Source organism: Ambystoma mexicanum, chromosome 3q, assembly GCF_040938575.1.
Source record: "Ambystoma mexicanum isolate Mex_15411 chromosome 3q, UKY_AmexF1_1, whole genome shotgun sequence".
Classification (NCBI taxonomy): Eukaryota; Metazoa; Chordata; class Amphibia; order Caudata; family Ambystomatidae; genus Ambystoma; species Ambystoma mexicanum.
The window spans coordinates 335,834,914-335,862,778 of record NC_090926.1 but is presented as its reverse complement, the minus strand read 5'-3'; the positions used below and the strand labels follow the sequence as shown (position 1 = coordinate 335,862,778).

General features: G+C 46.3%; 1 protein-coding gene across 1 annotated transcript in view; it reads left to right on the top strand.

Annotated features, from left to right (window-relative positions):
- The window catches only part of ITK (IL2 inducible T cell kinase), a 496,552-nt gene that overhangs the window by 411,653 nt on the left and 57,034 nt on the right, over positions 1 to 27,865 (top strand). The window contains exons 14-15 of the mRNA XM_069653933.1: positions 11,967 to 12,031; positions 12,921 to 13,039. Coding sequence (XP_069510034.1) covers positions 11,967 to 12,031; positions 12,921 to 13,039 — 184 coding nt within the window. The remainder of the gene's footprint in view (positions 1 to 11,966; positions 12,032 to 12,920; positions 13,040 to 27,865) is intronic.

Sequence of the window (27,865 nt, the reverse complement as noted above, 5' to 3'; positions counted from 1 at the left end):
ACAACCCGCTAATAAGACTGATGGCAGTGACACATAGTGAGCTTGGACATACATATTGTGCATTTTCGTGCACCACTTACATGAGCTCCCAATAGGGTTGTATTTGTCTTCCTTTGCACTCTAGCCGCATTAGTTCAGTTATGGCATGGGACCTTGGGGTGCACTCTTCTCGGCGAAACATATAACATGAAAACCCCGGGACACTTTTACCATTTGCGCATAGCTACGGGGATGTGGGTACTTCATCCCGAATGTCATATAAGCACACATTCTGCCATCTTCATGGAGGTTACAGTTTTTTTAGTCAGAAAGGCCATGGAGAGAAGGGTTTCATCACAAGTAGTTTGCTCATTAGTTTTTGGGGGCTCTGCTTTTGTCAGGGGATCATTTTACAGTTCTTTTCCACCCCGGCCCCGCTGGCTGGGTCATACTGAGAACAGTGATACACTGCGGAAGGTGAATGTTACAATGTTTGCATCTAGCGCTAGCTCATGTCTGTCTGTGTGTGGGAACGGGCTCTCAGCGGATATGCCAGACAGCTGCAGCCACAGGGATAAGTGAGACTCTCCAAGGGTGGGGGCCGCGCTGTGGTGCACAGGGCTCAAACCATCTTTATTTCACAAAATGGTTTCCAGGGCCTGGCTAAATACAGCATGTTTGGTCAATGTCTTCAGCCAGTGGCCCACCCACCACCTGGGCCCTGGTGGCAGGGGGAAACCCCAACGAGCCATGGACTTCACAAGGGGGAAGGGGGTGCAGGGGAGGGGGTCTCTTGGACCAATCCTCCCATACACAATTCACCCCCCCCTATATGCAATGCAAGGAGATGGAAGTAACCGACACAGTCTTCAGGAATACAATCAAATACAATACGGAATTCAGTTCCCCCCCAGCAAGCCTAGAGGAAACAGGTAGAAGTTTGAAACACAGGCCCAAAATGCTTTTAAATGTGATGGCAATGGATGGGAAAATGTGCTAACTGATTTTAATTCCCTCTAGAGATTCAGGGTGAGTGAGAGATGCTTGTTGGTATTAGTTCAGGCTCACTTTAGCAATGCTCTATGAGTTATTACCAGGTTGCAAACGGATTTTAACAAAGGAAGGAATGGAGCTGCTATTTTGACAAGTGGATAAATTGAGCCAAATCGCAAATCGCGGTAAATTTCGCGAGTGCGTAGAAGTATAAGGAGTAGGAAGTCAGTTCTAGACTTGTTGGCAAGCTTAGATTCCAAGCTTTCAGAGGAAAGTTAAATCTCGTTCCTAGGATAAACGGTTCCAGAGATACGGACGGTTTAATAAAGGTAGATTTTCGGATTTAAAGTAAAACTCAAAATGACAGGTGACAGCTTGCAGCTGCAGAATCGACAGGTGACAGTTGTGCAGCTTTAAAAATGGCAGATGACACGATTTCTAGGAGGCTGTTCTAATTAGGTTAAAATAGTTTGGATTAGATTATTTTAACTAAGAGATTGGGTTCTGCACAGTTCTGGCGGATACTCACTCCTAATTTTGAAATGAATGGGCCTCGTCACGGATCTGGTCAGCACGTCCAGCGGCGGTTCTCTCTGCTCGACGGGTCAATCAGGCACCGGTTCTGCTCACAGCGATCCGGATCTCTGGTTCAACTCACAGCGGTCTGGGTCTGGTCTGTGGTTCAGGCAAAAGTTCTTGGCAAAGAATTCAAACAGCTCGCCCGGCTGTTGAATAGTTTGCAAAAGATTTTGAGGCCTGCTGACAAATACTTTTGCTTGCAGTGGGCCTTCTTGGTTCAAATTTCTGTAGTCTCTGTTTAGCTTGGAAGTCTAAATGTTGGATCTCTGGATATGAAGTCGTCGGTCAGCATGCTCCGCAGCAAATGGAATTGAATGTCTCTACCTGTCCCAGAAGTCTCTTTTTATGTGTTTTGGAAGTGGGTGTGTGCGTGGCATAACTGAGCCTGCCCCTCTCTACTTGTCATTGGCCCAATTCTCCCCTCTCCCATGATTGGGGGAAGGAAATGGATTGTCATCATGATGAGGTCTGTTTATGGGTCAGAGGATCCTCCCCTGGTCAATTTGCCCACAAATCTATATTTGATTCAAATACATATTTCCCAGATACACAAGTGGTTGACATTACATGTACACATATATTCCTTATGGTCCACGCTTGTCCGCCTCTGATCTTCCTGGGGGCTTGCATTCAAAAATGACAACATTTTGCGCTTTTTGACTGGTTTCCCAATATCGGACATTTACCAAAAATTACACACATGTGCGCAAGGAGTATGGACATTAATTGATGACGTGTCAGATTTTAACATGCAGACATTTGGAGTAATACCCTATTTTCCGCTAGCAACCCCCCAGAATACACCACAGGGTCCTAACACCTCTTAAAACGTGCACAGAAAAATCACAAGAATAATGATATTACTTATATAATTTTGACCAGTCCGCACTATGAGTTATCTATCTTTTTAAAATGATGCCCTGGTCAAAAAGGGGTGTGGCTTCCCACATCACAGGGTGGAATAACTGGTTTATCCACTTCCCCCAAGCTCAGCTGCTAGCAGAGGCACTGCCCCTCCCACTTCTCCCAAGAGGAAGCCACTTTACGGCCCCCCCAATATAACATTTGCCTGAGTCCAGGACAAGGCTTTGTTCAACCTCCTGCAGGTGCCCCTCCCCTAATCTAATTAGAGAGGTGTCATCTCCTTTTGGTGGGGAAGCAGGAGGCAGCCAGGCCTGGGAATGCAGTTTGATCAAGTTTCAACTCCTGTCGGGGGTTGTTGTCAGGCAGAATTCAGCTAAATGTCACTTTAGTTCCCAGTTTAAATCAAAACTTACAATTTTTACATGTACATTAAATAATTACTTCCTTCAAGTCATTTCAGAATATAGTCTTACATTGTATCCACCTCTCAGCAAGTCTTTCCTGGGCCTGGTTTGGGTTCCTCTGTTCAGTTTTACACAAAAGTCTGGTGGTTTTAAAACGCCGGCTTTCTGATAGTGGTGAGTACCGGTATTGCATCCATTTTTGGGATCTGTCTTGAATTACTGCATTTCAATAGAGTGGTCTTTTGCTTGATAGTATAGGACCCTTGCTTAACATTGTTTTGATGGCATCCTTACAGTAGAGTGGTGATGTGGAACCCCCCACCAGAAGGTTGTATCTTTGGAGTGGTGTTGTGCCAACTGCGCAGTTCTCCTGGATTCTGGCGTGAATGTGGGCGGCGACAGCTCATCCCCACATCTACCCAGTCTAAGGATTCAACATGGGTCATAACCCTTGACAAGTAAGGACAGCAAACTGGCTGTGGTGAATGAGGTGCATCCCCATGGAGCTGGTGGTGACTGCACAGCTGATGCGGTCGGTAGCACTCATCCGATAATGCTGGAACTGGAGCAAATTGGTTGAGAGATGGGCTGGGCAGGGGACGGCCGCTTCTGTGTGGGGCGGTGTAGGAGCAGACCCTATTTATTTCAATTGCCTTTTTGGAACTGGTATTAATGGGACGGAGGGAGTGTCTTTTGGGCAGTGCATCTGCATTGAATTAGGGGCTCACGTTTTGTGCTGGTGAGTTCAGGTCTTGGGAATGTTGCTCCATGGAGAGGTAGGAGGGGGGAATGGATGTCCATTTTGGGGTGTAAATGTTGGAATGGCTTCCTTGGGGTGGCAGGCGAAGCCCACCTCTAGTGTTCTTCCCTTCACTTTCGCGGCTGGCCATATAGCCGGGTTGGGGTGTAGTGGTAGAACCTCAGATTGACAGGTTAGGGAGGGGATTGTTGGGGGTTCTGGGATGGGGTGGGGTTGCACCCATTGTTGGGGTTATTAGGTGCAGGGAAGGGATGAGGGGGGGTATTGGGGTTTGCTTGTTTTTAATTTGTCATACACATATAGGTTCTGCTCCAGGCTCTGGGAATAGAGGATTTGGAGATATGCAAGTGCAGATTTACTCATGGCAGCGCTGAATTTAATCAGTTGGAATGTTAGAAGATTAAATAATGTAGTGAAAAGGGAAACGATTCGCTCTTATCTCATTAGACACAAAGTGGATGTGGCTGTGCTACAGGAGACTCACCTTGACGCTCAGGGGTTGAACATGCTGGGGGCATTGAAGGGTACAGTAGTTGGTACGACGTTCTTGTCCTACTCCAGGGGGGTGTTGGTATGGATCAGGGATTCTACAAGGCTGCATGTCATTGACACCATTATTGATGGAGAGAGGAAATATGTGGCGGTTGAAGTGAGAGCGTTGGGACGTCCCTATTTCTTTTGGAAACGTATGCCCCGAATGTGTCCCAGGCTGATTTTTTCAACAGATGCAAGATCGCATACTAGAACACAGGATGGCTTGGTGGTTTCTATAACGTGGGGACTTTAATTGTGTGAGGGACTGCACAAGGGATGTTGAGAGGGCTACGGTTCGACCACTGGGATCGGAGACTAAAACACTATTACGGATAGCTGCATAATTGGGTCTATGGGATGCATGGTGGGTGTTGAATGGCGGGGCCTTCAGATATTTTTATTTCTTAGCAGTGCACGGGTCCTACTCGTGCATCGATTACATCCTTGTGGGGAAGGAGGGGTTTTGCCTGATCTTATCGGCAAACTTTCTCGTTAGAACGTTATCAGACCATGCACCCTTAACTGTGGGACTGGTTAGGAAAAATATTAGACCACCAATACCCATATGGAGGTTTTCATTATCGGATGCTGCTGGACGGTACCTTCCAGACCTCGCTGGGAGATAAGATCCAGCACTTCCTGGAGGATAATTGGGGCTCCACAACGCATAGGTTCACGTAGTGGGAGATGCTGAAGGTGTTTATTAGGGGGTGTGCATCTCAGCCATTTTGCATTGGCCCCTAATGGAGAAAGTGAGGGGTCTTGAGTTGAAAGTAGCCTTGTTGGAACAGGAACTGGCAAGGGGGAGGATGCCTGCTGATACTGTGGTTGGGGCATGAAGCGGTCTCCAGGGGACAAGGGAACGGTTGGACACACACACACATATGCAGAGTATGTAGCTCAGCAGCACTCTGAGGGGGACAAAGCCAGTAAGTTCCTGGCCTTGTTGGTGAGGAAGGAGAGTGGGCAGCGGGGATGGGATTGGATGGCGTTTGGGACCGGAAGGGGACACTGATCACCAGAAGGAAAGGTATATGAATGGTATTTAAGCAATGTTATGCTTCTCTGTATGGAGATAGGGACGGTTTTCATACACAGCTTGCAGTGCAGTGGATGGAGGAAGTGGCCCTTAGTGGGATCACAGAGAATCAGAAGGTACTGTTGGGGGAGAAGATATTCACGAGGTGGAGCGAGCAGTCGAGGGACTAGGTACGGGTAAGACTCCAGGAATGGATGGTATTATGGTGGAAGCTTAACGGGTGTACAAAGAGCTGTTGTTGCCTAAGCTTTTGGAAATGTTCCTGGAGGCTAAGGAGCGGGGTAGGTTCCCACAATTGATGTTGGAGGCCCTGGTGATACTCCTACCTTAAGAGGGCAGAGACGGCAGGGACTGTGTCTGATACCATCCTTTGTCCATGACAAATGTGGATGTCAAGATCTTGTGTGAGATATTGGCAGGAAGCTTGACACTGGTTATACAGGGGCTGGTGCACCCGGACCAAACAGGTTTCATACCAGGAAAGTCCACTTCATGTAATCTGAGGCGGTTGCTTTTGATCATGAATAAGTACAGGGATGCATCGGAAAGGGTTTCAGTGGTGAGCCTAGATTCATACAAAGCTTTTGACTCTGTTGCCTAGGGCTTTCAGTGGCTGGTCATGAGTAGGATGGGGTTGGAGGCCGAATTTACCAAATGGGTGAAGCTGCAATATGGGGACTCTGCCTCGAGAGTGCAGGTTAATGGGGTGATATTGCATCCTTGGGCGGTGCAGCAGGGTATGCGTAGGGGTGCCCGATGTCTCCCTTAATATTTGCACTGGTCATTGAACCATTAAAAAGGGTAGTCCAGAAGCGGCATGGAGCTGTGGGCTTGCATATGGGAGGGGGAAGACATCATATTTTCTGGGTTGGTAGTTAATTAATCCAAATCTGTGATGTATACATTACCAACGGAGGTGGACAGGGAGCTGGTGCAGTATGGGATGGAGATCCTTGAGGGTGTATTTCAGTATCTGGGTATAATGAGAGTTACAAAATGAGAATTGTTGGTAGTAGCCACCTTTGATAAACAGGTAGACATGGGTTTGAGGGGATAAATGGGCAAGGGATATGAGGGGCAATTTTTGGATGGTGAATGGTGTAAGTGATTTCAATCCAACACTCCAACTAAGTCAATGCCTGGTATGGGATGCCCAATGGAAACCCTTATTTATATATTTTTATGTCAAAAGTTCATTTAATTCTGGATGATGTACCCTTATATAACCCACCTCTCTTTGAATTCCCCCGACTTCACTGAGCCAAGAAGTAGGTTTGTTTTGCAATTTAAAAGATTTATTTGAAGAATTGAACAATATATATTGATTACACTTTTATAAATATCAATAATATCTGAATATCACACTTATGAATATGAACAATGATCAGCAATGGGTAATATTACAATATCAACAATCTGTTTAATCAGTTAGGAGTAGGAATAGGAAAAAAATATATATCAGAGAATACTTTGTATGGGTTCAAGAAATGGCAATGATAGGAAAGAATGCAACACAGAAATAAAACTTGATATGACTTCAACCAAAGACAATGAGATCACTCTTTCCCCCTGTTATTACTCACTCCCCCCCACTATGCAATATGGAGGGATGGAATGAGGGCACAGAGGTATCAGGAATAACAATCCACAATTGCAGTTTCAATCCCACTTTCCCCCAGCAAGCTTAGAGAGAACAGGAAAGCTTTAAAAACAGGTCAAAATGCTTTTGAATGTGATTTGCAATAAATGGGAAAATGCAAAAATGATTTCAATTCGCTAAAGGCGATTCAGCACTAGTGAGAGTGGCTTTGGATTGGTTCAGGTCAACACTAGCAAGGATTGTAGAATGACTAGCAAATGGAAAACGAAATTCAGAAGTTAAAATCAAGAAACAGCAGTTTTTCTATGAAGTGAAATTGAGCCAAATGGCAAATTCGGGGCAGCTTTTCCGCATGCGGGAAACGCGATTACAGCAAAACGATAAGGAACTGGCAGGTCATGTTGGGTTCGTTGGAAAGCTGAAGATGTTAACTTTAAGATGACGTTTCTAGGACGTGCGGTTCAAACGTCACAGAGGTTTTTGTGAAGGTAGATTTTTCAGAAACAGAGTCAAGATTTCAAAAAAGACAGATGCGCTTTAAAGATTTAGGAACCAATATGGACTTATACTAAGGGGCTATGAAAGTACAAGATACCCAACGGGACAACCACCAGAACAGGGCGCCTTCCACTCTGATTGTTGTGCGCCAGGACACCTGACTTTCTTCAGAAAATATCAGCGCACAGATGATTATCACTACAATTATCACAGACTATATAATGAGAAGAATTCAGGATGGACACAAGATTCTATAATGCAGTTCTGGACAGGTTGAAATGGATTGAATAGGATTACTTTAAACTAAGAGATGACTATAGACAGTTCTAGACTAAGTACTCACTCCTATGGCTTTAGAATGGAATGGGCCCATCAAAGATCTGGTCAAGGGTTTGGCTGGGATTCTCTCGCCACCGGACAGGATTCAGGGCACCTGGACTCTGCTCTCTGCAAGGCACTCTGGTCAGCGCAGCCTCTTGGACTGGATCTGACGGGTTCTGGGTTACAGCTCTGCTATGCGGATCTAGATCTTGGTTCTAGCACGGGGTTCTTAGCTAGAATAGCAAAACAGCTCAGCCAGGCTGTTGGATTTTGTGGTACCCCTTAGAAGTTTAGGGGTTAGAATCAGGTTGCTTAAGATTTCGAAGGCCAGCTGAGAAGAGTTCAGCTTTTGGGTTGGGCCTTTCTGCTTCAAAGTTCTTGAGTCTGGTTCTAGAGTCTGGTTTCTGGAACTATGTCTGGAGCCTGGTTCTTCCTGCAGGGTGATTCGCCAAGAAATCAGTTGATGAGTGGAAAGTGTGTATTTCTGGGTCCTCAACAGTCCCTATTTATCCATTTCTAAAGTGTTTGGGGAGGCTGATTATCTATGCCCAACCCTCTAAGGATCTGATAGGTCAGAGGATTTCCCCTCTCCTGATTTGAGACAGGAGCAGTGTGTCATATGTGTCAGAGTGACACTGTGTTTATGGCCCAAAGGAAATCCCTCCCCTTTGCCTTTACTTAGGAAATCTATTTTACCCACACAACACATTTCCAAGATGCACAACTTGTTGATATTACATATACACATCACAGATTAAGGCACGTCTCTGTTCAAGTCCCATGTTCCTTCGAGCTTTGTTTCAGAAATGACAACTTTTTCATGCTTTTGGTGGGTTTCTCAATGTTAGTTCTGCACCAATGTTTATATATGCATGCACATCCCATCTGGGCACATTTCTGTAATTTTTCATGTTCCTAACATAAACACAATGGCTACAATATGAATAATTTCTGGGGTTCAGTCTCAGAACACTGCACAGATTCCAGCTTAGTCTTAAACTGTGAGTGAAATTTTAATTTTACAATCTCTAAGTTTCATATTTTTGTCAGTTCAGTACACTTTGCTATAAGCATTTTTCCAAAACATACATTTACTCCAACTTCAATCCACATTTTCAGTCTGGCCCGCCACCAGAGCTGGGCTGAGTCAGAGGATCACATGGCTTGCCTTCCTGCCAGAACAGTTGTTTGTCAGTTACACCCGAATTAGCATTTTCTATTCAACCCAAGGAACCCATTGTTTCTTTCTCCGGCCAGCAGAGGAAATCTCCTCCCCTCCTGATTAACATGCCAATGCGATATCCTCCTTTTGGTGGGAATGAACAAGGTGTGAGTTCCTCAGGGGAAGAAGGCCTCTTGGAAGTTTTAACTGAATGAGGTTACCTTGTGGTCAATTGTAACATAGTTCCTTGTGAAAAAAAAATACATTTATAAATTTAAAATAAGCAAACATATGTTTACTTCCAGTCTTTTTCACCATGAAAATCAATGTGTGGCACTCTTATGTGGCATTTTGATGGAATTCTCTTCTTTGGCATATTTAAAGTCTGAAACACCAGTTCTCTTGTCAGAATTAAAGATCGGCAGCACCTGTCGGAGGCGAGTAACGGTACTGCAACCATTTTTGACAGCTTTCTTTCCATCAAGTATCTTTAAAAGAGGATTTTGTTCTGATAACATATGATTCTTGCTTGTATTTATGTGGATTCTTGCAGTAGAATAATGTGGAACACCCAACAAGGAGGTTGGATCTTTTAGGTGGTTTGTGAGCCATGATTTTTGCACATGTTTGACAATCAAGAAAAAACGGATTTCCAAACAGTTCTGTGTTTCTTTTTGGCAATCAACATTGCTTTTTCAAGTGATTTCAGGCTACTTTGTGGGTAGCCCAATGGTGGGTTTTGGCAGTGGTCTCCTGTGTTACCACTGACATAGGCAAAAGTGGATGGCGGCCTATTTTTCAGATTTTTACTGCGCACTTTCTGGTGATTTTTAGCGAGCAGCATGCTTTCTGGTGGCCATTTCTGATGCTTCTGCTGCCAGCAATGCACAGTAATGTTGCAGGGCCTGGACTAGTGGGTTGAGACATCCCACAATGGGACAGGGTACTCATGCATGTGAAGCAGGTCTCCAGGAATGTGCGCTTTCAATTAACACAATACAAGATTGCGAGGCTGGCTTATGTCAACCTGGTAAGGGTGAAGAGAATGGATCCAGCTGGTTGGAGGTGTTGGGGAACAACTTAGACGTTTCTGCACATGTGGTGGGTATGTGATTGGGTAAAGGGGTTCTGGGAAGGGGGTTTGTGAAGAGATATTTGACTTGGTTTGCGCCCGGATCCAACTCAAGATCCAGCACTGTATACTGGGGCTGTGGCTCAGTTGGAAGGGTATGTGAGGCAGGGCTATTTTCCAACTGGTATCATTGGGTCTTATTCTGGTCAGAAGAGCGGTTGCAATGGCCTGGAAGTCATGTGCTGGACCCAGGATAGGGGAGTGGTGTAGGGAGATTTGCAAGTGGATGCAGGGTTAAATGGATTGTGCTTCATGGATGCACACACCAGGGGATGGTGTGGCATGAAGTTTGGTATAAGCTCGAAGCACGATCGGACCTACCTTCACCACAGATCATTAGGTGACCCAGATTGAAGCTCTAGAGTGGGGGGTCTTGATTGTTCACAGGGAGTGGGTGGCTGGCTTGAGAAGGGGGTAGAATGAAGGGGGGGAGCAAGAGGAGGTGGAGAGCTGGGGCTCTTGGGAGTGGGGCTGGCCCCCCCTTGTCGAAGGACTGTAATGTTATTTGAATGTACGAGCCAGAAATATTGTACTCGGAACAAGTGTGGATCAGTAATGTGCTGTATGATGAAAATGACAAATACAAGTGTTAAACATTTTATTTTTAAACTGGAGACCTTTGGATTCTATTAGCCTCTCCAGTCCAGCTTTCATAGCAGTTAATCCACGAAAGAGCCCTCACTCATGTTTCCAAATTACTCACAAGTGCCCACCCCTCTTAACTGTCATCTATGCAAATCCTAATTGACCTTTCAGCAGCCTTTGACGTGGTCAATCACCACTCTCTTCTCCCAAATCTTGCCCACATTGGCTCTCAGGGCCCTGCCTTGACTTGGATTGCGTCTAACACGTCTGGTCACTGCTTCTCTGTAAAGTGGAATGAGTCATCAGACACTCCTCTTCCTGTCATAGTGATGAGGGGCCAGTCTTGTGTCTCCTCACATTCAGTCTGTACACCTACTCACTGGGCAAACTCATTACTACTTTTGGCTTCTCCTACCATCTGTTCTCTGATGAAATCCAAATCTTGTTCTCATTCCCCTCCTTTACCCAGGAGCTTACCACCAAAATCTGACTGTCCACCACAAATCACTGGATGGCACTTTGCTCTCTCATGTTGAACTCCTCGCCCCCTCTGCCGACTATCCTCCCCTCTGACAACCGCCCTCCTACCCCATATCTTGTAACCCAGGCACCCCTTCTTCATCAACCTCAAACAGTTCATCACCTCCACTGCCATGTCTGCTAGGCTTTACATGCTGAACATGTGCAAGATCCAACCCCACCTGGCATTCCCTTCTGCCAAAACGCTTGTATCCATGCTTACCCATAGCCAACTGAACTACTGCTCCAGCCTTCAGGTGGGCCTCCCATTTTACTCCTTCACCCCCTTAGACAAGGTCATTCATTCACATTGCGGTCCACACCTTCCTTCATCTCAGCTCAGCTCACACCTCCCACCAGTGACTCCTACTGTGGTATCTGTCAATGGGAAACCACTCCATCTTCCAATGTCTCCTACTAGTCTTTAAATCCACTGCTAGCCATACTCAACCTCTGGGTTCCTTGACCCCCCTCTGCTACTTCACACTTGAGCCTCTTCTCTCTTCTTGCTCCTCAAAATTGGAACTCCCTACCATCAAGGCTACCTCCTCGTCGGGTGCTTTCAAGATGGCTCTAAAAAGGCATGTCCTCGTTCTGGAGAGCACCCCTTCCCACCACCACTGCCACATATACTCTCCTCACTTCCCTCTCTTCCCCACTCCCTATGTGCACCCATACATGTAAGTAATAGTGTAATTATTGATTATAACATTGTAAATAGGCTTTTGTAATTGTCCTGTTATATCCTGCTATTATTGTCCCCTCTTTCTGTACCTCTACACAATACTACCGCCGATCATATGTTCCCCCCTTCTCAATCCTTCATCGTTTTAAGCAACCCCTGTGAGAGCTATGTTCCCATATGTCCTATGTGCAGAGTTTTTGTTCAAAATGCCAAGAGATTTCAATACATACAAATGCATGAGTTGTGTGTGGTCTGTGTCATAGCCATTAGTAAGTACCCTTTCCTTTATCTTCTGCTTGTTGCCCACTGCAGGCTGCCCGCAACTGTCTGGTTGGAGAAACACAAGTAGTGAAGGTGTCAGACTTTGGAATGACGAGGTAAACTGCGCCTTCTGCCATGTTCACGTTCATTGCATAATGACGTAATCTGAGTACTGTGCACAGCTTGCTGATCTGAGCCACTCACCAAGCATGTGTGGCAAATTAAACCATGCATTGGGTGGAGACTGGAGAGTCAACTGTGCACCCTGTGACGAGTCAAACTGTACCCAATGTGCTGAATGAAATTGCGCACTTAGTCGAAAGTTACACTTTGTGCTGTGTGTTGGTTTAAAATTGCCTGTGTGACATACCGAGACATGCGATACATGTTTTTTCTATGGTGGTTTGTCTCGTGTGCTTTGTTGTGATCCAAGCAGCGCAGTATGTGGTATGTTAATGTGTGCACAGTGTGCAGTTTGGTGACATTCTGGTGACTATGTACTATGCTATAAGCCATGAACTGTGTGGCAAATTAAACGGCTCACGTCGTGTTCTGTGGTGTGATCAGTCAGGCTGTGCACTGGATAACGTGTGATTAAGTATTAACCTGTCTGTGCAAGACGTTATGCTGTATGGTGGATGATGAGTTAGACCAGGTGTCTGCAACCTTCGGCTCTCCCAATGTTTTGGACTACAACTCCCATCAGCCATAGCCAGCATAAATATCTGAGAGGGATCAAGGGAGTCGTAGCCCAAAACATCTAGAGAGCAGCTTGTTGCAGATCCCTCAGTTAGACTGTGTACTTGCGGAAAATTAATCAATTTTTGTGTAGTGAATTAACCTGTGCATTGTGTCGTAAATAAATCCATGCAAGACATGATGAACATATATTTTCCCATTGTTTACTGTTTGTTTACTGTTTGCTGTAGTAATATTCATATATTGTACACCCCAGTTGCAAGACCCCACATTCCCATCCATACCATTTTCGTGTTGTCTTCTTAGGTTTGTCCTTGATGACCAGTACACCAGTTCCACTGGCAGCAAGTTTCCAGTTAAATGGTCAGCTCCAGAGGTTTTCCGGTATGGTCGGTACAGCAGCAAGTCAGATGTCTGGTCATTCGGTAGGTATGGGGGCTGTTTGGTACATAATCAGTGTTTAAGTGGGCCGGGGCAAGCCGGAGCCGGGCCCCGGCAGTTTCCAAAAAGTGAGGTGGAGCATCCCGGGCACACCACGCCATGGCGGGACACATTATCCCGCCACGGCCGTAGCCACGACGCGAGATGTAGCCGCCATTTTAAAGTCAGACAATCTGTGACTGAAGGAAGTGTCAGCCAGCCACAGCATTGTTGAAACTGGAAGTTGCAGTTTCAACAACGCTGTGGCTGGCTGGCACTTCTGTCAGTCACTGTAACTTCCTCTTGTGACCCCTCGCGTGAGGAGTCACGAGAGGAAGTTCTTTTCCCTTTGTTTTTCCACCCCCTCCGCAGGTCACTGACTCTCGGCAAACCTTGGGGCTCTGTGATCAAATGTGAAGATTAGGTCACGGAGCCCCCAGGTTTGCAGAGGGTCAAAGACGCCTTGGCCTCAGTGATCTAATCTGCTCTGCAGAGCAGAGCACAGATCACCGAGTCCGAGGAGTCTTTGTCCGTTGGCAAGCTTTATAAAAGATGCCTTGAATTGTGTACTTTTCAAGTCAACTTTTACAAACATAGAAATATGTTACCTATTTCTATGTTTATAAAAGATGGCTTGAAAAACACACAAACCATAGTAAGGTACGCATACAAATATGTAAATGCTTACATACATTTATATATTTGCTTGCATACTTTACTATGGTTTGTGCACTTTTCTGGCCACACCCATCATGGAAGCCACACCCCCAAATTATGGCCCCCTCAATTTCTTAAAACGGAGAAGTATAGGGGTGCACAGCCAAGTTAAATAAAGGTTTGAGAGTGGAAGGATTGTGAATAAGAATGTATCAACAAGAAATAGTGTGCAAATGTTATACAAAGACTTCTGGTGCAACCGGGCTGTCGTCACAAGGCCACTTGGTACACAGAAAACCAAACAAATCCAAAGCTGTGTATTGCTACCCAGCAAGCCCAGATGCACTCAACAGGGACAATAAGTACCCTCTATTTTAAATCAAAATTCATTTAAACATTTTGCGCCAACAGGGCGTAAATTCTACGGTGTACAAACACCGCCTAAGTTTCTCTAGTTTCCAAAAGAAAATGTCATTACACAATTTAACGGTGTTAATAAGGATAAATTGTAAACACAGGTGTGACATGAATGGAACAATCAGAACCAAGACATTAGAGTTAACTTTGGATTTTAATCCTCTTAATCCAATAAGTCGTACATGAATAAACAAAAAGTAGTACGATCAGTGTACTCTATTTACATATGGAAAGAGCACTTGTGGGTGTTCCATATAACACAAGTAGGAACAAACGGCGTAGATAGAAAACAGCTTGTATAGAGCAGCACAATTGCAAATCTGTATAGCAGTTTACAGTTTACAAAGCTCTAAATGCATAGGTTCAACCATTCAACAATTTACAAATGAAGTCTCATATTTAGATATAACAAAAGAGGCCGACGCGTTTCGGTTCAAAGAACCATCTTCAGGGGATAGACTTCATTTTTCATATTCATAACCATTAAGTCATAGCACAGTCTCTGTGGAGTAGTAAAAGAAACAAGATTTTTCAGTAGAACTCTTCAGTTTGTAAGAAATCCATTATCAAAGTGAAAAGAGTCAAAGTCACTAACCTTGCTGATACAAGAGCCGAGACTCAGATGTTTAAATGAATTTTGATTTAAAATAGAGGGTACTTATTGTCCCTGTTGAGTGCATCTGGGCTTGCTGGGTAGCAATACACAGCTTTGGATTTGTTTGGTCCCCTCAATTTCTTACCCCACTAAAGCAATGGACATGATTCAAGATTCAAGATTCATAAATGTATATATTGAACCCCCTCATAGGTAAGGAATTGTTCTGATATGCCGGGCTGTAATATGAAAAAAAAAATAGCAAGACTGGCCTGTCAAACATGTTTAATATGTCTCTCCTGTTGCATATGTGTTTTGCGGTCTTCCCTTTTCATGTACGCATGTGCCCTCATCCCTTCCACCCCTGTATATAGGTCTTGTTTGTTTATGGCCTTAGCGACTGAACTAGTGTTAAAAGGCCACATGTTCCTACTGAGATGTCACAGCAGAGGATTATTGAATTCATAATCAACTGCAATGACATCATGGTATTGAAATATAACATTTGCTCTACTTAGGGTGACCAGATTTAAGAAATAATAAACTGTTACAGGGCAACTAACAAAAAAGTAGGACTAACTTTCGAAAGTGGCTGTCCAGGTACTACACTTCAATAGTGGTTGCAGGAGAAGGTGGCTTAAGTGTTACTGTTCAAATAAACACATATTATAATTAATTTATCACAAGCTAACACTATCTTAAGTTGTAAAATGCAGCATTTCGTTTGTGCGAGATTGAGCATTCCTGTCTGCCAGCTATGAAGACCTACTACCAAAAACCGGGACCACTGAATTCTCCATTTGAAAAATATTCTTGATATAGGGGGACAGAGCACCCACATCCAGGACAGTCCCGGCAAAACCTGGATGTCTGGTCACCCTAGCTCTGCTTCCCCCTCATCATCTTAGACAGGATGGAAGCCATGATGGCCCAGATCCCTCTTTACATGAATGTGCAACTCTGTCAGCGCAGAAGCCCAGAGCATGTCCCCTGAACCCTAGAGGCCCTTTTACTCAAGGAAACATGTCGTACTATGGATGGGACAGAGAATAACTTCTCAAACTAAATAATAAAACCATCTCTCGTTGGCAAATAACTCTGTTTTATTAACAATTGTCTAAAACAGAGAGTACAACAGACATCGACAGACTTCGCACATCATGATCTCACAGCATTTGATGAAAAACAACGCATTTATACTAAATGTCCATCATACATGACATCATACTACGCGGCAAACTAAGAAAACCTATGGGAGATTGTGTTTTGCTGAAGGGGGAACATCTAAGTATACCTTCTATATGCGATAGGATTGTGATTGGGTCTCTATAATTAGGTGGGCACTCATGCCATCCCTTTGTGAAAGTCATCTTCGACAATAATTAGAAAAACAACACTAAATTGGCTCTTAAACTATAAGGCTCTTTGTTATACGGCCTTCTACAATTGGTTGGCATGCTTGTACCCTTCTGGAACATTTGATGCTCTAGCAGCACGTAAACTGGTACCCCAGGTGCTGGTGAGTGAACTTGACCGTATGTCCTCACCCAATTAGCCTGACATCTCTCATCACTCATGCCGCCTGCCATTCACATTGTCTATAGTAGCTTCTCGCCTCTGGGAATATAAGGGAGTGTGAGCAATCAATATCTTCAATCTGGTGCACCATGCCCATTGTCTATTTTCACCCTCAGCTCACGTGATCAGAGACTGTGAATTTGCTCGTATTTTGGCCTTTAATTGTCTTTAATAAAGAAACTTGCCACTCATGGTGTTCTCTCTTTGCAACTTATCAAGGGATGCCTCGGCGTTTTACTGTTCGTCGCAGCTGATAACCAGTTCTTGGCTGCTTCCAGTCGTTGACATCAAGCCAGACAGCCTCTTTGGTCTTGCTTCGAATTTGAGCCTATTCTTTGCTGCAACACACATAGCTTCCAATCCGTCTTTGTTCATGGAGACTCGCTTACTAAAATGTACAATCGAATGTCCAGAACTCTATATACATATATGTTGGTGGCACTGCCTGCAATCTATATACTATGTATAGCCAGTCTTATGAATACTTAGTCTACTTGCGTTGCAGCATGTGTACAATTATAAAACAGCTTGTGTTTTCTGCAGAGCTCTTCACACATGCAATCTACATTCTGCACAAAAAAGCCTTCTCGATTCTTTTCGTCGCCATCAAATTTTGTATCACCTATGCATTTGCTTCTCTGGTCATCCTTCCCAATGCATCCCTCTTACCTTTTCGTGACGTCACCAACGTCTCCTTTTCACATCTTCACACTTCTTCAGGTGCTTCTCTTAGGAGTTCATCAGTCTTTCGGGGATACTTCACATAGGGCTTTCTTAGTGAATACATTATCTCAAAGATTCTTCGTGGTATAGGTACCATTACTGGTGTTGCGCATGTCGCAATTTCCGGTTTCCGGCACATAGAAAAATAGGGGCGGGACTTCCTGTAGAGGCACTCAGCTGCTCCTCTACACCCCGGAACATGTCCACCGAGCATGTCAGTTTCAGTGAGTGCACCACATGGGCTGTCTTAGCCCTGCAGAAAAACTAAACAGGGGGGGGCACGCACAATATAAAAATGTAGATGGGTAGCTTTCAACCACTGACCACTGGATTTATTTCTCTTCTGAGTTCCTAACGACCTCATGGGCTTCTCGAGCTTCTGCTCATTGTCTATCAGGTGCCACTCAAAGGCCCTGGGAGGATTATATCCCTGCTGTTGATAGCTACCCATCTAATGATCTTATGTACATTTTCCAAATTCGTCAAAGGACGTAAACTTCTTCAGAAGAAGGATTTTCTGGAAATCTTTTGCAGAGATATTACTATTTTGCACTTATCTAAGGCAAATTGCATGAACCCATAATTGTGTTAATGAAAGAAATCTTTGCAAGTGGAAAATCCTGCCAATTTTCAGCATTCTACTAGAGCTCGTTTTTCAAGGAAAAAATCAGTAATCCACCATCAGCATAATCCTAAACCATGGTCCGCAACCTGTGACTCACCCCGTATTTTGGACTACACTTCCCATGATCCCTGACCACTTATTGTGCTAGCTAGGGCTGGTGGGGTTTGTTGTGGTTGATGGTAGAGATCTCAATGGTTCACACATAGACCAGCTGTGGAGCCTCAGTTGCAGTTCCAGGAAACTTTACAGTACATATTTACAAGTAAACAGATCCAGTTACTCTTGACTATGATACTCACACATAGACGAGCTGTGGAGCCTCAGTTGCAGTTCCAGGAGACTTTACAGTACATATTTACAAGTATATAGATCCAGTTACTCTTGACTATGATACAGGTAAGTAGACTTGCAGTACTCCCACTGGCCATCCTCACATCACCAACCCAGGCCCCCAGCTGATACACATGGAACCTTCAGATGCAACACTCACCCAACATTCTCCTGAGCTGTCAATCATAACACTCACCAACATTCTGTCAGCATACATCAATGACCAGCAGGACAGGACAAGACTGCACAAACATTACAACAGGGTTGTCGTCCAAAACATCTGTAAAGACAAATCGTGCATTCTCCTGTTCAAAACCTTGTTCTGCCCTTCTTCATAGAGGCAGGATTCCACAAAGCCCCCTTTCTTGAAAGCATTTTGCACCAAAACGACCCACTCCCTCACATCAACAGACCCAAAGGCCATGGGGGAGGTTTAACAGTCTACAAAAACCCCTTCGCCATCTCCCCTCTTCAATACCCTTGAGCAACAATTGTGAACACTATGGCAATCGATGAGAACTGTCCCCAGAAACCTGCACCACGTGTCACTTAGTATCTCCTTCAAGCCCATCCAAGGAGTTCCTCACACATTGAACAGCTCTGTCTTTCCTCCAAGCACCTCTTTATCATGGGGGAGCTCAACTTCTGGCTAGTGGATAACACTGTCCCCTTGTCCAAGGAGTTCAATGAAGTGCAAAAACCTCAACATACTTCAATCTAATAGAAATTGGCACAAGAAGTGGCCCTACATGTGCAACTCCTCCAGCACTGACAGGTGAAAGCCCCTCTCTGTACTCGCTATCCCACCACCCCTGGGTCACATGGCCCATTCATTGTGCCATTTTGTTCCCATTAACCTACTATGAGCCTGCCTGAATCACAAATTCTAGAACAAAGCAGTATAGTAGGACTCAGTCAAGAAACTCCTTCACTACCTCTTCAGAGACACACAGATGGACAACTGCTCCCAAGGCCTCATCCAGTTCTTCTTGCAGCCATTTAGCACAAACGCGTGACTCCTGCAGCCACTCCAGAAAGGAACCCAGTGCACCTGCAGAAGCCCATGGTATGCCCGGTAACTCAAATAGGGTGCAGAAATAGAAGGCACTGCTGGAATTCAGGGGAGTGTCCAGACTCTTGACTCTTGACTGGGGTGGCCCAAGTGGGGCACTGACTTATGCAGGGGGGGCATGAAGTCCGAGCTTACACACACATAATAATCATAGTTTTGGATAATGGGGTGGCACCTGGGCTGGCCAATCATATTCCAGGGGAAGCACCGGCCACTCCCTGGACATGCCACTGCTGGAACTAAAGATACAATAGACCCATGTACCAAATAGCCATCTTTTCAGGGAAAAAAACAATACCTTTCCCACTTAATCCAAGAAGCTATCAACAGCACCAAGGAGCTGCTGAAAATATTCAAGCACTTAATATCCCCAAGTGATCCGGGTCTAAAAGCCCCGGATCTAAACGCTTTTCAAGGCCTTGCCAGATATTTATCAGCAAAGGAGCAAAGAATAAGACGCTCAATCATTCATTGAGGAAAAGGTGATAGGGTAGCACTCTCGCATCACTCTAGAGGCCGCCCCACTGCCCTGCCAAGCCAACAGCTTTGCCTTCACCAACACCTAAGAAGATGAAGTGCTCACACTTTACTTTACTTTACTTTATTGCATTTATATTGCGCAGCCGTAAACCCATAGGTGTAAGGGCGTGGACAAGAACAAAAAAACAGAAAGAAGAGACCGTGAGAACCGGGAACCGAGAAGAAAGTCTGAGAATCATATACTACTACTTGAAGATGAAGGTTTTTAGGTCCTTCTTGAAGTTGCTTAGGGCTGCAGAGTTTCTCAGCTGACCTGGTAAGGTATTCCAGATGGCCGGTGCTGCAAAGACAAAAGCACCCCATTGTGCTTTTTTGGTCTTAAATTTGGGTTGGTGAAGCATGTTCTGATTATTGGAGCGCAGATTTCTGAGATTGGGTTTCATTCCTATGTACCTTTGTAGGTAGGTAGGCATAGTGCCCTTAAGGCATTTAAAGGTGATGACCATAAGTCTGAAGGTAATACGCGCCTCCACGGGCTGCCAGTGCAAGGCGCGACGTGCCTCAGATATATGTGCTCTATGGGCAAGACCAAAGATAGCTCTGACGGCTCCATTCTGAACCACCTGAAGGCGGCTAATGGTCTTTTTGCTGGCACCTGCTAGTAGGGTGCAGCAATAATCCAATTTTGAGCCTATAATCGCACGAGCAATGGACTCTGCGTTAGGTTGAGAGATAAGTGGTCGCAAGTGGGATAGCAATTTAATATAATAGGTGGTGGAAGACACAGTACTGGCCACATAAGAGTTCATGGTGAGCGATTGGTCCAGAACACCCCCAGAATCTTTACCTTGGGAAGAGTGGGGATCAAGGCATCTCCAAGCTGCAAGTGTTTATAGGCTGGGTCTAATTTGGCCAAGATGCTATCAGAGCCCACTATCATAAGTTCCGTCTTTCCACAGTTAAGAGCAAGATTATTCCACATCATCCAAAGTTCAATGATGGTGAAAATATGGTTAAGTTCTTTTTCATCCTGGTCATGCTGCCCAGTGAGAGGGATGACATATTGGGTGTCATCTGCGTAGTTAGAGAATAAAATGCCCTCCTAGGCAAGGTGGGCAAAGAAAGGAGTGATGAAAATGTTGTATATGCAAGGTGACAGGCTGGCTCCCTGAGGAACGCCAAAGTGTATCTGGATTGCCGGGGCTTTGGCATTATGGGCTCAAACTCTACTAGATCTATTAGATAGGAAGGAGAGTAGCCAGTTAGTGGCGGCCTGCAAGCAGTTGGCTACTGACATAAGCCCTTCTGCCAATATGCCATGGTCGACGTGGTCGAACGCTGCCGATTGGTCCAGAGAAATAAGGAGCGAGACCTTCTGATTGTCCATCCTTTGAAGTAATTGCGACTTGAGATCCAATAACGAGGTCTCGGTGCCGAAGCTTTGTCTAAACCCTGACCGGAAGGGGTTGAGGATGGGGTGGGAGTTAAGATGTTGAGCCAGTTGATTATAAGCTACCCGATCCAATATCTTTAAAAGGAAAGGGGTGTTAGTTATTGGCCTGTAATTGGTGGGTACATTTTGATCTAAATTGGGTTTTTTCAATAATGGGGTAACCCAAGCTTGCTTCAGGTCATCTGGGACCGTGCAATTCTGAAGAGAGGCATTAACAAATTTACATATGGCCTGTACCATAGTGGGGGGGGGCATGTTTTAATGATAGTAGAAGCACATGGATCACCTGTGCAATTGGTTGCTTTGATTTTGTTGATAATAGAGGCTAGCTCCTCTTCTGATATGGGTGCAAAGTCAAAGATAGGGATGTCTGGATCCCTGGTAAAAGTGTTATTGACTATATGGGTGCCTTGTGTGTCAAATGAACTTTTTTTGGTAGCTATGGATTCACGGATACCATTCAGTTTGTTAGCCATGGCATTCTGGATATCCAAGCACCAGTCGTCATTTTTTATGATCATCGATACTGCAGGTTCAGGAACAGTCTCTTGTTCTTTCAGAATTTTAAATAATTCCTTAGAGTTCAAGGTGGCCGTAGTATTCTGGAGTCCAGGTAAGATTTCTTGGCTTCAGTGATGGCTCTTTTGTAGTTATGGGCGGCTACTTTATAGTTAGATAGTGCTATAGGAGATTGGTTAGTTTTCCAGAAGTAGAATAACTTAAGAGAGGCAGCTTTCAGGGATTGAAGTTTAGAGGAGAACCAAGGATTGGAGGGTTTCCTTTTAGATTATATTGTATTGGCTTTCATGGGTGCGAGAGAGTCCGCTACCAATTTAAGATTAGAACTAATTTTCTTAGAGAGCATGTCAGTGTCCCAAACCCGGTAAGGATTCAAGCGATCCCTGCACCGGGCCGCTGACACAGCCATATTGTGCAGCCACACCAGTAAAATCATCTACAGCTTCCTTTACTCAGTCCAAGTACTCACCCTAACACACTCCCTTTTCAACAGCTTTTTAAGACCTACTGCCCAATTTCTGGGCTCCCCTGGAGTACAAGCATCCTGGAAAAATGTATTTTCACAACGCTGAGATCACATAGAAGCAAAGAACATCCTGGACTGCTCAACACACTCTCAACACAGCCGTGGTCTCAGCATGGGATGACCTACGAAACTCAGTGGAGTGCAAACACCTAGTCATGCTTATTTTGCTCAACCTCTACAAAGCCTTCGACATCCTTATGCACCTGCTACAAGGCATATGCAGCCGCGCCACCACAGCCGCCGCATGGCTTAAGTCCTTCCTTCCTGCATGATCCTAGACAGAGTATTTGGCCTACAAATGCCTGTGCTAAAATAAAACGATGTTACCTGCAAAAAACTGCCACTGCCTTACAAGAACCCTGGGCAGAGACCATCAATTGCTGGACCCGAAACTAAATGCAGAAAGAGGAGAAAGAGACATTTTACAGGCTCAGCTGCCTGCTTACGGAAGAGTCTCCAAAAGGACCTGACACACACAAACAGACTCATGGCATTTTCGGCTGCGCTCAAAACCTTTTTCGAGCACCCCTGAAATTTAGAATTGGACTGCTCTGAAGAACATGCCGCTGAAGCGGCAAGAAGCAAATGTGTTTTGCAGTGCGTGCGCTATGATTCAAAATAAACATAACATAGTCCCTGTGCAACTGTTGTGAAGGTGACAACGAGAAATCCAAAAAATGGAGGAGGCACCCCGATAACCCGGGAAGGGTCCTCCTCCTCTTCCCTCCCCCTTGGCTAAGGGGGAGGGGACCGGCCAAAAGAGCGGCAAAGCGTCCAGAAGCCCGCAAAGGGCTAACAAAAGAAAGGGGCGGGGTAACCCCTTTATAACCGGCGGGCGTCCTACTACAGGAAGCATCCAGCCCCTGCAGTAGGACACCCGCCACAGAGGAAGGAGGAATTTCGTTTTTCAGTTGGTCCCAAAGTGCTGCCCAGATGCGTTGTGGCAGGAAGGAGAGAAGCCGGGAAGCAGCAGCATTTTGCAGTTGGTCCCGAAGTGCTGCCCGGATGCGTCGTGGGAGGAAGGAGGGAAGCCGGGAAGCAGCAGCCTTGACGAGGAGATGTTCGAGGGATCAGCAGTGCTGGTGCCAGGGGTCGCCGCTCAGGAGAGGGAGCTGCACAACCATTGGGAGGCCTAGCATTTGAGGAGGAGCCACGTGGGTGCCCGTTGCTGTGGAGGAGCACGGAGCTGATGGCCGGCGATCACCAGCGGTAGCAGAGCAGGAGAGGCTCCACGTGGGACCGAGGAAAGCACCTTAAGAGCCGGTGCAGCGGAGCAGAGCGGTCGGCGCGCAGGGAAGAACGCGGAGTGAGTCGGAGGAAGAGCACACAAAGAAGCATAAGAAGGAGCGGGAAAGGACTACCGAACATTAAACCCGGGCCGCCAAGGGGTGAAACTGTAAATTAAAACTTGTGACTGCATCTGGGCCGCGAGCGGTGAAACAGTTGTTGCAGTCTATTGTCCAAGGAGCCGCCTGGGTGAAACCGCAGAGGATTTGTTTACTTTTTTGGCCTCAGGCAGCATCGAGCAATTAAAAGTGGCAAGACAGTAGGAGGGGCCGCCTGGGTGAAACCGCTGAGGATTTGTTTATTTTTTCAGCCTCAGGCCGCATCGAACAGTGCAGTGGCAAGATATTAGGAGGGGCCGCCTGGGTGAAACCACAGAGGATTTGCTTACATTTCCGGCCTCAGGCCGCATCGAACAGTGAAGTGGCAAGACAGTAGGAGGGGTCGCCTGGTTGAAGCAGCGGAGCATTGGAATAGCTCCTTTTAGGATCCCAAGCCACTTGGGGGACCTTTTGTCATAGAGGGATGGATCTGAGGCATTTCTGAGCATGGCAAGGTTGGCAGCTGCAATACATGGGCCCAAACGGATGGACACAATGGGCCTACAAAAGGGGCAGGAAGCAGCGAGTCCCAGCCAAAGAGGGGACTCCCCTCTAATGTTTCAGGACAGTGCCAGTGAAGAGGCATTAGTGGAGGTGGAAGTATGGGAAGAAGGAGCAGAGGAACACTGTGAGGAAGAGGAGGTACAGTCATCAAAGAGGAAAAGGACCAAGACTGAGAGGGCCAAAGCAAGCAAACAACAAGCCAAGACCAGCAAGAAACCCAGAGGAAAAGGGAGGGCGCAGGAGGATGTAGCCCTACCGGTGCCAGCACCTGCTGAGGCTCCAGGGAACCGTGGTTGTACGCCCAGCACTCCTGTAACCAGACCGGTGGAAGTAACTGCGGATGGACCCACATCCCTAGAGATGGTGAAAGGTATGTTCATGCAGTGCATGCAAGCATGGGGGAAGTGTGGACATGGTCAGGCAGTATGTGATAATGACAATATTGCTAAGAATATAGTAAATAATGCAGAGATGATAAACCGTCAAGTGCTGAATCAGGGTCCAGGGGGTCCTGGGATGTGGGTGTATCAAGCTTTTGCCTTATCCAGTGCAGCCCCCATAGGGGGGGTTAGCCATTTCCCGCAGGTGGGGGCCATTCCAGCAGGGGGGTTTCAGGCTGTTGCCTTACCCAGCGCTGGCCCCTTAGGAGGAGTTAGCCATTTGCCCCAGGTGGCATCTCCAGCAGGATCACAACAAGGGCTGTCATGGTGGGGGCAAGGGACCGGGGTCCACACTTTGAGTGGGGAGAGCCAAGGGTCGCAATCAGCTGCAGCAACCCCATCCAAACTGGGGCAGGGTGGAGTTTGGGGTAATGTAACCCAGTATGGGAGACCAATGCCAGGCTTTGCACCGGTTTGAGTGGCAGTGAACACCTTGGTATGGCACATCCCATGGGCTACTAAGGAAAAGTTTTGGAGGAAAGAGTTTACTGGCATCTTCGACCTGGTGGGGGTGGTACCGTTAGAGGAGGGCTTGAAGGACCTGTCAGAGAAAGAGAAGGAGAAATGGGAAAGGGAGAGAGCCAAGTTGGAAGCCACCATCCACAATTGGCTCAAGGCATTTAGAATGTATATGTCCATTATGCTGAAGAAATTCCCACAGGATGCATTGGCAATGATCGCGTATGAGCAATATATCCACGACCTATACCTGAAATATGGGGGCGAGGGATGGTTGGAATAAGACCAGGATTTTAGGCTAAAAATGCAAGTCTGGCCTGCTATGTCCTGGGATGAGGTGGACGTCGGGGGATACATAGATAAGATGGTGCCTGCCAGAGAATCTGGGGTCAAGCCTCAAGGGGAGAAAACCCAAGTATGGAGAGGTAGAGAGGGTAGAGGGGGAGCAAGCAGATTTCTGGAGGTTTGCTGAGGGGGACTGCCCCTTTGGCAAGGCGTGTCGATATAGGCATACAAAGGGTGGAAGCGCTGGGGCCAGCAGCTCCTCTTCAAGTGAATGGAAACATAAGAGCAGCGCAAAGCCCAAGGAAAAGCCAAAACGGGAATAATAATCTACCGCCCATGCAGAAATTGCTGTGGGAAGGTTTCAGGTGGGGTTTCAAGATCCCCTTTTCAGGAAAACTGGGTGGCAAGGAAGCAAACCACTTGCGGTCGGCATTACAGATGCTGGAGGTGGTGGCACAAAAGGTGGGGAATGAAATCAAACTGGGTAGAGTTGCGGGCCTTTTTCATGCCCACCTATGGACAATTTTGTGGTGTCACGTTGGGGTTGGTTCCCAAGAAGGATGAGGGCCAGTATCACTTGATCCATCACCACTCCTTCCCGGAAGGGGAATCTGTGACTGATGGCATACCGGAGGAGCTGTGCCGGGTACATTACTCCTCTTTGGATGATGCTATACAGACGGTAAGATCGGCAGGGAGGGGTGCCCTAATCGGAAAGGCAGACATCGAGTCAGCCTTCAGGTTGCTACCTATCCACAAGGAGAGTCATCATTTGCTGGGGTTCAAGGTTCGGGACAAGTATTTCTATGATAAATGTTTACCAATGGATTGTGCTATTTCATGTTCATACTTCGAAGCATTCAGCACCTTCCTGGAGTTTGCATTAAGACAGAGGGTACAAAAGGGCGGGGTCTTGCACTATCTTGATAATTTCCTGTTCATTGGCAAGGAAAGGACCGGGGAGTGCAGGGCTCTCATGAGCACATTCCAGGGCTTGATGGAGGTTATGAGGGTCCCGCTAGCAGAGGGGCAGACAGTGAGTCCATTCACAACCCTGACATTTCTGAGGATCGAAATTGACTCAGTCAAGGGCGAGTGCAAGCTCCCCTAGGACAAGGTGCAAAGGTTGAAAGAAACGATCAAGGTGTTGAAAGGTAAGAACAAAGCAAACCTGAGGGAACTGCAGTCGCTGGCTGGTAACCTCAAATTTGCGGGGACAGTCATCCCTACTGGGAAAGTATTTGCTAGAGGTATCGAGCTTAAAACAATGGGACTGCAACATGCCTCCCAACATGTCCGGTTAGGGCCCGAGGTAAAGGATGATCTCAGGATTTGGGAAACATTTTTAGATGAGTTCAATGGTGTACTACTGTGGAGCTCGAGCTATTGCCCATTGTGGTAGCATTTAAAATGTGGGGTGAACAGCTAAAGAACAAAAAGGTGTCGCTATGATCGGAAAATCTAGCTGTGGTCCAGATCATCAATCAGGTGTCATCCAACAATTCAAGGGTGTTGTAACTGCTTAAAGAACTCACCAAGAGCTTGCTTGCATTGAACATCGAGGTCAGGGCTCGGCATATTCCAGGGGTCAAATATGTAGCCGCTGATTCTCTCTCTCGTTTACAGTGGGAGAAGTTCCGAGGGAACTGTCTAGAAGCAAGGAAGGTGATGACTCGGTTCAAGGATCACTGGTGGGGCATGATTGGGGTGATCTAAGTTCTCTGATACACACAGCTCTAGCACCCGGCACAGCCATAAGATACAGGGCCTGCTGGGAGCGGTTTTGGGCATTCCAGAGCAAAATTCTGTCGGAAGGGCAGAAGGATTTACCAGTGCGGCCTTTGTGGGATGGTGTTGGCGTTCTGGAAAAACCAGAGCTTGGATGGCGTATCACTTGGCAGCGATAGCGCATTATGCTAAGCTACGTGGTGAATGTGACCCCACTAAGGAACATTACATTGCTATGGCTATAAAGGTTGGGCAAAGCAGGTGGTGAAGAAACCAGATGACAGGCGGCCCATTGACATTGTGAAACTGCATGGTTTGATTAAATGCTTAAATGTAGTATGCAGAAACGATTCGGAGAGGGGTTTGTTCACAGCAGCTTTCACAGTCGCTTTCTTTGGGGCCTTCAGGGTGAGAGATCTAGTACCAGAGAACAAGGAGGGCAAGGGTTCCGGTTTTCTACGATTAGGTGACGTCTAGGTCTCGAACGCTCGGGTGAACATTCACTTGAGAAGGTCAAAAAACGAACAGAAAGGGATGGGGATTGTGGTGACACTCCAGGCCATCCAGGGGAGTATAGTCTGCCCAGTGGCGGCCTTCGCGAACTATCTCCAACAAAGGCGGCCGTCTGAGGTGTGGTTTCCACTGCTTGTGCACAGGGATGGGTCGGCGTTGAGCCGCTTTCAGTTTAGAAAGTTCATGGATATGGCCTTGGAAAAAATGGGGCTGACTGAGGGGGTGTCCGGGGACACATTCTTTTAGGATCGGGCAGCCACTTCTGCAGCAGCAGGGCGCCTAGTGTCTGAGGAAATCAAGCGAATAGGGAGGTGAACATCCGGGTGTTTCAAAGATACATCAGGCCTGAAAAAATGTAGAGTTACCCTGCTGCCTTCTCATCTCCTTCCCACTAGCAGCAGCACAGAGGAGGTGGAGGCGTTCTGTCTGGGTGTTAGGGCATTCCTTTGTATCGAGGGCCGGGCAAGCTGGCCGCCAAAGCAGGAGGAGCTGACGGCTGGTGAATACCGGATATGGTGGCATGGGGTGCCCGGGATGAAATG